At 43.2% G+C, this 15,392-nt stretch overlaps 1 protein-coding gene across 17 annotated transcripts in view; it reads right to left on the minus strand.

Moving 5' to 3' along the window:
* Positions 1 to 15,392, minus strand: part of LOC113524573 (uncharacterized) — a 30,401-nt gene that overhangs the window by 2,656 nt on the left and 12,353 nt on the right. For 13 of the 17 annotated variants that reach the window (XM_053229692.1, XM_053229689.1, XM_053229691.1 and 10 more), the window contains 9 exons: positions 14,407 to 14,509; positions 13,705 to 13,834; positions 12,950 to 12,989; positions 12,801 to 12,852; positions 11,949 to 12,066; positions 10,017 to 10,100; positions 9,092 to 9,215; positions 2,903 to 2,993; positions 1,556 to 1,870 (listed from right to left, as the gene is read on the minus strand). In XM_053229692.1, the coding sequence (XP_053085667.1) occupies positions 1,796 to 1,870; positions 2,903 to 2,993; positions 9,092 to 9,215; positions 10,017 to 10,100; positions 11,949 to 12,066; positions 12,801 to 12,852; positions 12,950 to 12,989; positions 13,705 to 13,834; positions 14,407 to 14,509 (817 nt within the window). In that variant the 3' untranslated portion in view covers positions 1,556 to 1,795. Of the gene's footprint in view, positions 1 to 1,555; positions 1,871 to 2,902; positions 2,994 to 9,091; positions 9,216 to 9,596; positions 9,651 to 10,016; positions 10,101 to 11,948; positions 12,067 to 12,800; positions 12,853 to 12,949; positions 12,990 to 13,704; positions 13,835 to 14,406; positions 14,510 to 15,392 lie in introns of those variants that run through there. The other 4 variants (XM_053229688.1, XM_026910880.3, XM_053229690.1 and 1 more) reach the window with 4 other exon arrangements.

Raw genomic sequence — 15,392 nt, forward strand, 5'->3', positions numbered from 1 at the left:
GCTCAACAAGGCTTTGTGATAAATGTGTGAATTTTAAAAGATGAATCTGGATTCTATTGGAGTGTGTGAACATGTGATGCATTAAAACAAGGCCAAGATGCCGTCTACACACCAACCAACACCGAGTCTGTCTGCAGGCAGCTGATAAACGACTTATTCATGAGTGCAACAGTTAAAGGTCGAGTACAGACACACAACACACACACTCATTCACTCTCTCTCTCTCTCTCTCTCTCTCTCTCTCTCTCTCTCTCGCTCCCTTACTTCCTGTGTGAACAGATAGAAGATAAGCTTAGAGGTCCAAACTTCAAAAGCTTTATGGCTTTAGCATCACCTCTGCTACAGGAAGTCGTCTGCTTCAGCATCTTCAGAAAACTGTTAACAGACACTGAGTACACTCTGATAACACCTCCTACTCTTTAGAAAAAAATTCACAGCTAGCCAATCACATGTCCTGAACACAGCGTTGACTCTGTCTTGTGTCAGCGGTTTCGGCTTTCAAACAAAAACAAACCTCCAAACAGCAGCGTGTGTCTGTGTTCGACATCCTTCTGGGGAAAAGCAGTAATCATTTCCAGACGAGCTGGCCTCAAAATCCAGACGAAAAGAGGAAAGCTGCACTGGGGTTTTCTAGTTCTTATACGGAGAGAAGGGCATGGGGGTGTGGCCACCGGTTTATTTATTTATTTATTTAAAGTAAAAAAGGAGAATGAGATTCAGGTGCTTAGAAAAAGAGGAAACTGAATCATGAGCACTACAGTACCTAAAAACACAGATAAAGTGCTTTAGCTCAGTGAAGACGCGTTCATACAATCAGGTTACTCACATTAATACAAATTTAGTTTTTATTTAAATTTAACAGACTTTAGTTCTTAACGAGGTCACTCATCAAACATCATTGAACTTCTTTCATGGAAACGTCTGTCTATTTTCACTTTGGTTAAGTTTCCTACATTACCCACAATGCCGTTCAGCTAGAGGTGCAGTGGGATTTCACCCTCGCCTCATCTCTTCCTAAAGAGAGCGATGATGCGGCGGCGCTTTAGTGCTTTACTCTGTCCATCTCTCTCTCCTCCTCATCTGTTCACTCTGCTCAAACACATCAGCTTCCAAAGCTTCAGCTCTCACACTAACACCGAACTCGCCATCTCACACATCGCTAACTAGATACACGGACGTACTTATTGATCCCCAAGAGGAAATCTGGGAACTAACTAGCCAAGCCGAGTCTCTGCTGTATGCTGCATTGCATTCTGGGACTGTGAGTTCAGAATTTGCTCCGACGTCTCCGCTACAGCTACGCTGCATTTCTCATTAATACGTGAGAAAAGAAGTTTTGTTTTTAGGAGCTAACCGTGAAACCTGACCGTTATTGCTATGTGTATATATTTTTTCCTGTTAAACTCCATTGTAACTGCGCTAGCAATAACAATAATAATGTCGCTCTGTGACGTCAAAGCCGCTAACACACAACCGCTAACTTCTCACAGAAATGATGAAAATACAGCACCAACCAACAAATTAGCACCAGAATCACTAAAAACATCACAAATACTTCAATATGAAAACATTTAATGTGATTCAGAGTGGAGTTTAATGTGAAATGCTTAATGTTGAAGAATAATTCTATTAGCATTGTAATAAGAGTTGTTTAAGCTCCATGCACACTTCGATAATATGGATAAGAAAACGATTAGCTCATGCTGCTTCAGTTCAGCTCTCAGTCTGTGTGTTGTTCACACTGTGAGTCACTATGAAGTTTTTGTGTTTTATTGCCTCAGATTATCATCGTTCTTCAGTCTACCAGCGAGGTGAGCTCAGGTAGACCCGTCAGTCTGTAGTCCAGCAACATCTGGCCATAAGCTTTTCCCTAACAGACAGAAAAATATAAAACACGGCTGTCAACAACATTCTGACAATCAGAAAGATAAAAAAGAGCTGTTCCACAAAAACACGAGGACTAGCTACGAGGACACCAAGGTCCAGACCTTTTCATGTATATTCATGTATATTCAGGGTTTTATGGTAAACAACAAACCACCAGGTGCAAGCAGCTGCTCATCTGTTTTAGTTGCAGTTAAGATGCAGACACTAGAAAAATTTACATGTACACCACGCATCTTTTTAAAAAATGTAGAATATTATTGTATATTCGTTATTTTATAATGACGGTCTCAGTCACTTTCTCACCTGTGAATGTGTGTGTCGAGTCTGAATCAGAGCAAAACTTGATACTTTTTTGGTTCATTTGCTATTTGGTTTGTTTTGCTTTCTCACTGCATGTAATTAAACAAAAATAAAGGTTGTTTGAGGAGTGTGTAGAGCTGAGAACATCCTCATAAAACTCTGTTCACTGGTCAGAAATACAACGACAGAAAAAATGAAAACAAACCTTTCCCAAGTCTGTGCAGAAATCACAAAAATCACTCGAGCTCAGAGAACACGGAGCCAGCGCTCAACAAATGATTACATAATTATGTTAATAAGTAATTTAAAACAATTTGTGTAACATCCAGAATTTATTTTCTCCAAATCTCCTGAGCATTTATCTTAATTTTTTAACTTATCTTCTGCAGCACTACAGCTCTGTGCTTTGGCTCAGTTTGTGTCTTGCGGTTCAGTTTAGCAGCTCACAAAAAAAATCTACAAAAAGAAGCTGCAACACAAAACACACAGCATGTTTGAGTCACATCCTGCAGGTGAGTCGATTCAGAGTCGAATCTGTTCAGAGTCGAATCACTCTGTCAGCAGAGTTCACTTGGAAGTGGACCAAGGCCACCTGAGACGCTCTCGAACCCGAGCGCCATCGCTATGTTCTCATCTGACTACAGAACTGCACCGAGGGGGAGAACCAGGGTTCTGTTCAGACTAAACACTGTGTGTGTGTGTGTGTGTGTGTTACCTGAGGGTCACTTCTTAAAGATGCCACACCTCCTCCTCCAAGTGAATTGCGGATCAGGAAGTTTAAACCACAAACACCAGGCAACTCGAACCTGCGAGAAATCAGGCTCTGTTATTAAAGTGTACATTAAAGCACTCGATTCCTGAGTGTGTGTGTGTGTGTGTGTGTGTGCGTGTGTGTGTGCGTGTGTGTGCGTGTGTGCGCGTGTGTGTGAGTGTGTGTGTGTGCGCGTGTGTGTGTGCGAGTGTGTGTGCGCGTGTGTGTGAGTGTGTGTGTGTGTGTGTGTGTGCGTGTGTGAGTGTGTGTGTGTGCGCGTGTGTGTGCGCGTGTGTGTGTGCGTGTGTGAGTGTGTGTGTGCGTGTGTGTGTGTGTGTGTGCGCGTGTGTGTGAGTGTGTGTGTGCGTGTGTGAGTGTGTGTGTGTGCGCGTGTGTGCGCGTGTGTGCGTGTGCGTGTGTGTGTGTGTGTCGGCTCACTCTCTCTTATCCACACACACTATGGAGTTTCGACTGATGTGTGAAAGTCCTGAATGAGACAGAGCTAATTAGAGTTTAATCATAGCTTCATCAGCATCTTTACACTATTACCCCATACACTATTACCCCATACACTACTGCCCCATACACTATTACCCCATACACTACTGCCCCATACACTATTACCCCATACACTACTGCCCCATACACTACTGCCCCATACACTATTACCCCATACACTACTGCCCCATACACTACTGCCCCATACACTACTGCCCCATACACTATTACCCCATACACTACTGCCCCATACACTACTGCCCCATACACTATTACCCCATACACTATTACCCCATACACTATTACCCCATACACTACTGCCCCATACACTATTACCCCATACACTATTACCCCATACACTACTGCCCCATACACTATTACCCCATACACTATTACCCCATACACTACTGCCCCATACACTATTACCCCATACACTACTGCCCCATACACTACTGCCCCATACACTACTGCCCCATACACTATTACCCCATACACTACTGCCCCATACACTATTACCCCATACACTACTGCCCCATACACTACTACCCCATACACTACTGCCCCATACACTACTGCCCCATACACTATTGCCCCATACACTATTACCCCATACACTACTGCCCCATACACTATTACCCCATACACTATTACCCCATACACTACTGCCCCATACACTATTGCCCCATACACTACTGCCCCATACACTACTGCCCCATACACTATTACCCCATACACTACTGCCCCATACACTATTACCCCATACACTATTGCCCCATACACTACTGCCCCATACACTACTGCCCCATACACTATTGCCCCATACACTATTACCCCATACACTACTGCCCCATACACTACTGCCCCATACACTATTGCCCCATACACTATTGCCCCATACACTACTGCCCCATACACTATTGCCCCATACACTACTGCCCCATACACTATTACCCCATACACTACTGCCCCATACACTATTACCCCATACACTACTGCCCCATACACTACTGCCCCATACACTATTACCCCATACACTACTGCCCCATACACTACTGCCCCATACACTATTACCCCATACACTATTACCCCATACACTACTGCCCCATACACTACTGCCCCATACACTATTGCCCCATACACTACTGCCCCATACACTATTACCCCATACACTACTGCCCCATACACTACTGCCCCATACACTATTACCCCATACACTACTGCCCCATACACTATTACCCCATACACTACTGCCCCATACACTATTACCCCATACACTACTGCCCCATACACTACTACCCCATACACTACTGCCCCATACACTATTACCCCATACACTACTGCCCCATACACTACTGCCCCATACACTATTACCCCATACACTACTGCCCCATACACTATTACCCCATACACTATTGCCCCATACACTACTGCCCCATACACTACTGCCCCATACACTATTGCCCCATACACTATTACCCCATACACTACTGCCCCATACACTACTGCCCCATACACTATTGCCCCATACACTATTGCCCCATACACTACTGCCCCATACACTATTGCCCCATACACTACTGCCCCATACACTATTACCCCATACACTACTGCCCCATACACTATTACCCCATACACTACTGCCCCATACACTACTGCCCCATACACTATTACCCCATACACTACTGCCCCATACACTACTGCCCCATACACTATTACCCCATACACTATTACCCCATACACTACTGCCCCATACACTACTGCCCCATACACTATTGCCCCATACACTACTGCCCCATACACTATTACCCCATACACTACTGCCCCATACACTACTGCCCCATACACTATTACCCCATACACTACTGCCCCATACACTATTACCCCATACACTACTGCCCCATACACTATTACCCCATACACTACTGCCCCATACACTACTACCCCATACACTACTGCCCCATACACTATTACCCCATACACTACTGCCCCATACACTACTGCCCCATACACTATTACCCCATACACTACTGCCCCATACACTACTACCCCATACACTATTACCCCATACACTACTGCCCCATACACTACTGCCCCATACACTATTACCCCATACACTACTGCCCCATACACTACTGCCCCATACACTATTACCCCATACACTATTACCCCATACACTACTGCCCCATACACTATTACCCCATACACTATTGCCCCATACACTACTGCCCCATACACTACTGCCCCATACACTATTGCCCCATACACTATTACCCCATACACTACTGCCCCATACACTATTGCCCCATACACTATTGCCCCATACACTACTGCCCCATACACTATTGCCCCATACACTACTGCCCCATACACTATTACCCCATACACTACTGCCCCATACACTACTGCCCCATACACTACTACCCCATACACTACTGCCCCATACACTACTGCCCCATACACTACTGCCCCATACACTACTGCCCCATACACTACTACCCCATACACTATTACCCCATACACTACTGCCCCATACACTACTACCCCATACACTACTGCCCCATACACTACTGCCCCATACACTACTGCCCCATACACTGCTGCCCCATACACTATTACCCCATACACTACTGCCCCATACACTACTGCCCCATACACTATTACCCCATACACTACTGCCCCATACACTACTACCCCATACACTATTACCCCATACACTATTACCCCATACACTACTGCCCCATACACTACTGCCCCATACACTACTGCCCCATACACTATTACCCCATACACTACTGCCCCATACACTACTACCCCATACACTATTACCCCATACACTATTACCCCATACACTACTGCCCCATACACTACTGCCCCATACACTACTGCCCCATACACTATTGCCCCATACACTATTACCCCATACACTACTGCCCCATACACTATTACCCCATACACTACTGCCCCATACACTATTACCCCATACACTATTACCCCATACACTACTGCCCCATACACTACTGCCCCATACACTATTACCCCATACACTACTGCCCCATACACTACTACCCCATACACTATTACCCCATACACTATTACCCCATACACTACTGCCCCATACACTATTACCCCATACACTATTACCCCATACACTACTGCCCCATACACTACTGCCCCATACACTATTACCCCATACACTATTGCCCCATACACTACTGCCCCATACACTATTACCCCATACACTACTGCCCCATACACTACTGCCCCATACACTACTGCCCCATACACTATTACCCCATACACTACTGCCCCATACACTATTACCCCATACACTATTACCCCATACACTACTGCCCCATACACTATTACCCCATACACTACTGCCCCATACACTACTGCCCCATACACTACTGCCCCATACACTATTACCCCATACACTACTGCCCCATACACTACTGCCCCGTACACTATTACCCCATACACTACTGCCCCATACACTATTACCCCATACACTATTGCCCCATACACTACTGCCCCATACACTATTGCCCCATACACTACTGCCCCATACACTACTGCCCCATACACTATTACCCCATACACTACTGCCCCATACACTACTGCCCCATACACTATTACCCCATACACTACTACCCCATACACTATTACCCCATACACTACTGCCCCATACACTATTACCCCATACACTACTAGCCCATACACTACTGCCCCATACACTATTACCCCATACACTACTACCCCATACACTATTACCCCATACACTATTACCCCATACACTACTGCCCCATACACTATTACCCCATACACTATTGCCCCATACACTACTGCCCCATACACTACTGCCCCATACACTACTAGCCCATACACTACTGCCCCATACACTATTACCCCATACACTACTGCCCCATACACTACTGCCCCGTACACTATTACCCCATACACTACTGCCCCATACACTATTACCCCATACACTATTGCCCCATACACTACTGCCCCATACACTATTGCCCCATACACTACTGCCCCATACACTATTACCCCATACACTACTGCCCCATACACTACTGCCCCATACACTATTACCCCATACACTACTACCCCATACACTATTACCCCATACACTACTGCCCCATACACTATTACCCCATACACTACTAGCCCATACACTACTGCCCCATACACTATTACCCCATACACTACTACCCCATACACTATTACCCCATACACTATTACCCCATACACTACTGCCCCATACACTATTACCCCATACACTACTGCCCCATACACTACTGCCCCATACACTACTGCCCCATACACTATTACCCCATACACTACTGCCCCATACACTACTGCCCCGTACACTATTACCCCATACACTACTGCCCCATACACTATTACCCCATACACTATTGCCCCATACACTACTGCCCCATACACTATTGCCCCATACACTACTGCCCCATACACTATTACCCCATACACTACTGCCCCATACACTACTGCCCCATACACTATTACCCCATACACTACTACCCCATACACTATTACCCCATACACTACTGCCCCATACACTATTACCCCATACACTACTAGCCCATACACTACTGCCCCATACACTATTACCCCATACACTACTACCCCATACACTATTACCCCATACACTATTACCCCATACACTACTGCCCCATACACTATTACCCCATACACTACTGCCCCATACACTATTACCCCATACACTACTGCCCCATACACTACTGCCCCATACACTACTGCCCCGGACGGGATTCAAACTCGTGAACTTCTGACGAAAGGGTGAATGTTTTTCTGTTGTTTCTCTCAGATTTCATTCCAATTCCACTGAAAGACGATTTATAGCCTAAAGTAAAGTAACCTAACAGCATCACTGCTGAACTGTGCAGAATGATGAGTTTTCATTTTCATCAATTCCTCCTCGTCACTCTGTGTCTCATCGCCTGAGGGAAAAGTCACTCGCGGAGTTAAACCTGAGCTTCATCATCGTCTCTTCACTCCACTGAAGTCTGATCACGCTAACATCTCTGAGGAAGTAACCTCTGATTCATTCGCTCACTTCTGTTCTCTTCTTCTTCTTAAACTCTTGTCATTCGCTAAAAAACTCTGTAACAGAGTGTGTAAGCGCTCTTCTCTGTTTCGATGATGATGTGATGAAGAGGATCATGGTGGACATTTTGACCATGTGATTACAATCCGGATTGATCAGGATTCTATCTGTTAAATTACAGCATCAAAGCGTGAAGTTCACTGTGTGAGGAAATCGCACTCAGCTGCCAGGGTTTTAGACGTCTTTATGCAAGATGACGCCGAGAGGAGGTTAAAAATAAATATAAATTTCCACTTCATTTAGTTGTAATATACTTATGTTTTCTTGAAGTAGAAATGTCAGAGTATACTACTTTCAGAAAAAATGAAAAAAAAAAAAAATCAGTTCTGGTCATTTTTGGTTGTTTTCCGACACACAATTATTTTATTGCTATATAGAATTATTAAAAAGATTACAAATAGAAATATTAATAATGAAATGTAATGTACAGGTCTCTGTGCTCACGACGTTTCCCTTTAATCCGGATGTCAGAAAACAAACTGCGCTGTTCCTCTTACCGGCTCACTGAGGGCAGATCGCCGTCTTCCTTCTTAATCAGGTGCTGAAAGAATTTCTCCACCACTTCAGCAGTCAAAAACTTCTTCAGGTACGGAAAGTAAAGTGGATGTCTTGCTATAACTCCTGAAACAGATTAAATATGCTGAGTCTACACATCAAAATGTTCTTCATTCAGTTTATTCATGGGCTAAACTGGTAATTTGTAATGTTTGTTCCCCTGAACCTCCGCTTTACACAAATTCTATTTCCCTTTTTATCCTAGCCTGCACATAATAACACATTAAATCACTTCTACATGTTTGCTGTATAAACATGCACATGCACAATGAACAGTGCATTCCAGTGAATACATGAAAATATGGACAAATTCTACTTTTCTCAATTTTATGCAAATGATCTAAGATCCATGTAAGCTTAAACAACATAAATTAATGGTCAAGTAACTTCCTTGGAACTGTTGTGTGAAACGTGTCACTTAGTCTTTCACAAGTGTTTGCTATACACCTCAATGCATCTTTTCCTGCTCGGATGAAGAGAGAATGAAAATTAAAGGATATCCTGCAACGCAAAAATAAATAAAGCCAGAAGTCTATCAAAACCTAGATAAATAAAGAGAGAAATAACATATACGCTTACCTCTGGACATTTTAACTTAACGTCTTGAATAAAAGAATGCATAATTAAAGTTTACTGTAAAAGATTTTCATTTAAAGCAGAATAAATAAAAGTAATATTAAATTAAATTTCAACACAAACTAGCAGACATAAAGCAACAGCAGCGATAAACTGACTGCTAAGCTGAACAAGTAGAAAAGCTCAGAATGAGAAAAGAAATTGAAAGGATTTCCAATAAATAAATAAAAACAAGTAAAAATAATAAAAGTAATAGAGTATATAACATACACGACCCGATAAACACCTCACCAATATTTGCAGAGTCTCCTTTATCTCCACTTCGTGTATAAGCCAAGTCTTCCAGTCTGTAGCTGCAAGGACCGCTGGGCAAGTCTGAAGAACACCACAGCAAAGAAAAGAATTCATCCATTAATCCATTAATCCGCTCCTTACACATCTTCACTCCTCCTTACCACCAGGTAAGCAGCACCTGGATATGGCTCTGTGTGTGTGTGTGTGTGTATACTGAGATCTACCAACATGGTCACGCTATAAAAACCCACCAATTACTTCAACCAATCCCTTTTTTTCTTTTTGTACCTAATTCACGGCTCTGTGTACTGCAGTGGGTTTTCTCTCCACACAAACATCTTTTATATTTACACTGAGTGTGTAGCCATAAATAACCTCACAGGCCCGGCGCTCACGCGGTGAACCACACGCCATCATCTGGTCCAGAGTCGAATCCGGCCCAAGTCACCGCACAGGTCTGCTGATGACCAACAAACACCGCGCAAAGCCCACAGGACACTTCCGGTTTCTCTGTGCTCAGTATAAACTCTGTCCTGACGAGGTTTACGGTGGAATTATTTATCATTCTTTCATTCTGTCACTATAAAGAACAACTAATAATTATCAATAATTAAAACCTCAAAACAACAAAAAGTTAAAAAATAAGACTTATATAAGCTTAAAGTGTCCTTTTATCAAGATTAAAAAAAAACCTTGGACCAGAAATGGAAGTCAGTATAAACAAAATGTACACTGAAGAAAAATGTGAGTTATTTATTGTATTTATTTTATATTACAGAAGTTATTTTTCTTCTGCCTTCTGTCTATTTTCTCTATTTTTCTATTGATCAAAAGTTCTCAACGAAACTGCTGAACCCTGAGAGAATAGGAGACAGTTACTCTCCTGAATAAACCACAGGGTTCTGCGTGTGCGTGTGTGTGTGTCTGAGATAATGAATGGATGACGGGTTTTGCATTTCATTTGCTGTCTTGACAACCAAAATACCAGGTTTTTTTTTAAATATAATCTGTGCATTGAAGGAAACACTACAGTAAATGTTTGTTTCTTTTGCTTGGGAGAGCTCTCTGCTTAAAAAAGGAATAAATATTCCCATGCAATCATTAAGTCCTAATAATTTTAAAACCTTTCAAAATAAAGTTTTTGTCAGGATTAAGGTGATTTCCGTGTGTGTGTGTGTGTGTGTGTGTGTGTGTGTGTGTGTGTGTGTGTGTGTGTGCGCGTGTTTGAGTACACAGCTGTGCCTTGTTGAACATGTCATAATTTTATTCTCTGATGAGATGGTGGTGATTCCTCGCTCCGTCCTGCTGCTCATTAAACTGAACCACAATGTGGCTGAAGGATAAAGCGCTCATGACCAGTCGTGCCAAAACAACACTGAAAAGAGTTTGTGCTTTTCACTGGCTTAAACACACACACGCACGCACACACACACACACACACACACACACACACACACACACACGCACACACGCACACACGCACACACGGCCTCCTGGGAACACACGCTGTATAGAATGAGCTCTGTAGAACAACAATGTGAGCAGCGCTCTTATATAACCGTCTTTACGTAGCTGATCTTTTGGATCGAGCTGCAAACACTAAGTAAAATAAAGACCGTATTGAAGTGAATTTCTGTTTAGACTTTGGGCTTTTTTTAAAAACATTCCACCCTTTTTAACATTGCATCCTTAATTCTAATGACAGAAAGCATATTATATAAAGTGATCTGTTTTTAAAGAGTGTGTGTGTTAATTAGTGAGTAATTAAATAAAGGAGAATGCTGCGAGTGTTTTAGGAAAGCCGTACTGACATGGTTTCTGTTCAACACAATGTTCAGTCATTCGTGTTCTCAGAACAGGGAAAGGAACTTGTGTATGATTGCACAGATGAATAATTTAACATAACATTTCAATTTAATTCAAACAAACCTGTAGGAATGTAAAGATTTTGCTCTGGGAGGTGAGAGGATGTGTAAAGTCCTTCAGGTGAAGAACACTCCGTCTCTCTGTACGTCTCTATCAACTCTCCATTAAGATGGATGTTCACCTAAAATCAGTCACAAATCAGTGATTCTCCATTTTATAAGCCAATGAAGAAACCCAAACTGGGTTAGAGATGATCACAATGCAAAGCAGCCATCTCTCATTCGCTGCAGAATTTAGTTTCACACCACTCTTTAACTTTCTGGATTAGTTGACAGACTGTACATATAGAATTATATAGTTTGGAATTAAACTCTGTGGTCCAGAACCAGACATAGCTACATCTAAGGCTGAACCCACTTATTCAAACACAGAAACGCTAACATTGCTAAATAGAAAATGCTAGCAGGCAGAGAGGAAAAAACAGAGAGGAAAAAATCATGAGGTGGTGTATTTGTTTCAGATGTGTGCAAAGCAACAGCAAGAAAACAGCGAAACAAAATTCCGTTGTGATCGTTACTTAATAATCAGTAGCTCCTCCGTTTTATTTACTGTCCAAAGTGACCACAGTCCCTTTTTATCTACTGGCTAATAATAAATTCGGCACAGAGCAAAAGTAAGTCCTTTAACCTTCAGTGAATTTCATCTGTGTTCGTTCTGATTGCTGCTTCAGCTGAGAAACAGGAAACTATAGTTTTCAGATGTTTTACGTATCGCTGTAGCAAGGAGTTGAAAATCAGAAAAGCTACGGCTAAACCGTAAATAATCATAATTTACCGTTATAGTTGATCACAAACATATTTAGACCATAACATTTAAATGTTTTTGTAGCATGTGAATAAGTTCTGTGAGCTTTACCTTCAGGTCTGCTTTAGGATGCAGGAAGAAGAAAGGCTTCAGCACAGGAGACCTGGATATGGAGTGACACAAACTCATTCTTAACTTTTAAACAAGTCTATTTTCTTAAACGCTTATTCAATAATTTATAATTATATTAATATACTCACACTCGAGGTCTGCCTCCCACGATTCCTGTGAGTCCAGGAGCTGTGGGGTTTAGAACAAAAGATCATTAAATGTTTGAGCTCACCAGTCCATGTTTATTAACTGATCTTCAGGAAGCACTTTATCCTAGTCTCCATGGATCAGGAGTCTATCCCGGGAATTCTGTGTGTGAGGCAGGATACACGCTGATCCATCACAGGACACCACGTTCACACACTCACTCACACACTCACTCACACACTCACACACTCACTCACACACTCACTCACACACTCACTCACACACTCACTCACACACTCACTCACACACTCACTCACTCACTCACTCACTCACTCACTCACTCACTCACTCACACTCACTCACTCACTCACACACTCACTCACACACTCACTCACACACTCACTCACACACTCACTCACACCTAGGGGTAATTTAGCACAGCTAATCCACCCACTGGCATGTTTTTGGGAAGTGGGTGGAAACTGGAGAACCCAGAGGAAACCCACACAAAGAGAAGATGTGAAACTCTGAAGCTGGAACCCTGGAGCTGTGAGGAGGAAATGCTACCTGCTGTACCACCACACGGCCCTCCAGTCCATTTCTCTACAGTATTCTGTGGGTCCTAACAGACATGCAGGTTCTACAGTTCCTCTAATTTGTTGTCCAGACCACAGTTTACTTCTTCAAACTGTTCCGTCTGCGTCACACCTGCACCAAAACCACACGGATGCAGAACGGTACACATGCTGTTACGTACCCATGCCAGTTCCTGCTGGAGCCACTTCCCTGGAGAAAAGCTCAAGAGCTTTCTTCTGCCTGTGATGGACAGCCATCCACAGCACCGCTTCCCGAAGATCCTGCACCAAATATATTTGAGTAGGATTCACCTGATTCAAGATTTAGTGGAGAACATTGTGGGGATCAAACATCATGACACAGAGCTGCGACTTCACCAACATCTCAACTGAAATTTTCTCAATTCTATGCAAATTAGGCATGATGTGGTAAAGCAACAAATCCAAACGACTCGAACGGCTCGAATGATTCCTCGGTCCAATCCTATGGAGCGTGTGGTCCGACGTTTCTTCAGTTCCTCACTCACTACTTTACGTCCTACCAGCAGTTAGTTCCCATTTATTGTTTGACACAAAAACATAAGAAAAACTGCAGAGTTTTCATCTTCTCCTGTCATATACGACCTCTCATTAAACGTCTACAGAGACATTAGGAACAAAAACGAAGCCTGGAAGGACGTAGCAGAGATCCCTGGTGTCTCTGATGAGTTTATGTAGCTAGTACAGTTAGCTCGCTTTGCTAATCTAATCTGAGAACGAAGCCGAGCACGTAACACGTAAATCACACAAGATTTTCGCACGGATCAGATGCGTCATTCACTTTTAAAGTTTTACATACTGTAGCAACTACCACAAACAACAATGGTGTGTAAAGATAAACCTACGGTGTTGAGTGCGTGAGGTCCGTACGTATCCTCAGCACCCAGAACCTGAATATTCACATCACTGTAATCCTCCACTCCCAGCTGTCTGAACATTCGCCTGGTCCTAAAGACAACAGAGACATGTGCAGCTTTCAGCTTAAGTTCAAACAACAATAAAAACCTTACACACGTTTAAAAGAGAAACAGTGCTGTGGTTTATCAGTCGGGACAGATTCCTGGTGTGGGCTCGAGATGGAAAAGATTAAGAATGGAAATTTTAATTTATAGAATTCATAAGAATTTAATAAGTAACTACACTATATTACCAAAAGTATTCGGTCACCTGCCTTGACTCACATATGAACTTAAGTGCCATCCCATTCCTAACCCATAGGGTTCAATATGATGTCGGTCCACCTTTTGCAGCTATTACAGCTTCAACTCTTCTGGGAAGGCAGTCCACAAGGTTGAGGAGTGTGTTTATAGGAATTTTTGACCATTCTTCCAAAAGCGCATTGGTGAGGTCACACACTGATGTTGGTCGAGAAGGCCTGGCTCTCAGTCTCCGCTCTAATTCATCCCAAAGGTGTTCTATCGGGTTCAGGTCAGGACTCTGTGCAGGCCAGTCAAGTTCCTCCACACCAGACTCTGTCATCCATGTCTTTATGGACCTTGCTTTGTGCTCTGGTGCGCAGTCATGTTGGAAGAGGAAGGGGCCCGCTCCAAACTGTTCCCACAAGGTTGGGAGCATGGAATTGTCCAAAATGTTTTGGTATCCTGAAGCATTCAAAGTTTCTTTCACTGGAACTAAGGGGCCAAGCCCAACTCCTGAAAAACAACCCCACACCATAATTCCTCCTCCACCAAATTTCACACTCGGCACAATGCAGTCCGAAATACCGTTCTCCTGGCAACCTCCAAACCCAGACTCGTCCATCAGATTGCCAGATGGAAAAGCGTGATTCATCACTCCAGAGAACGCGTCTCCACTGCTCTAGAGTCCAGTG

Source organism: Pangasianodon hypophthalmus, chromosome 26, assembly GCF_027358585.1.
Source record: "Pangasianodon hypophthalmus isolate fPanHyp1 chromosome 26, fPanHyp1.pri, whole genome shotgun sequence".
NCBI lineage: Eukaryota > Metazoa > Chordata > Actinopteri > Siluriformes > Pangasiidae > Pangasianodon > Pangasianodon hypophthalmus.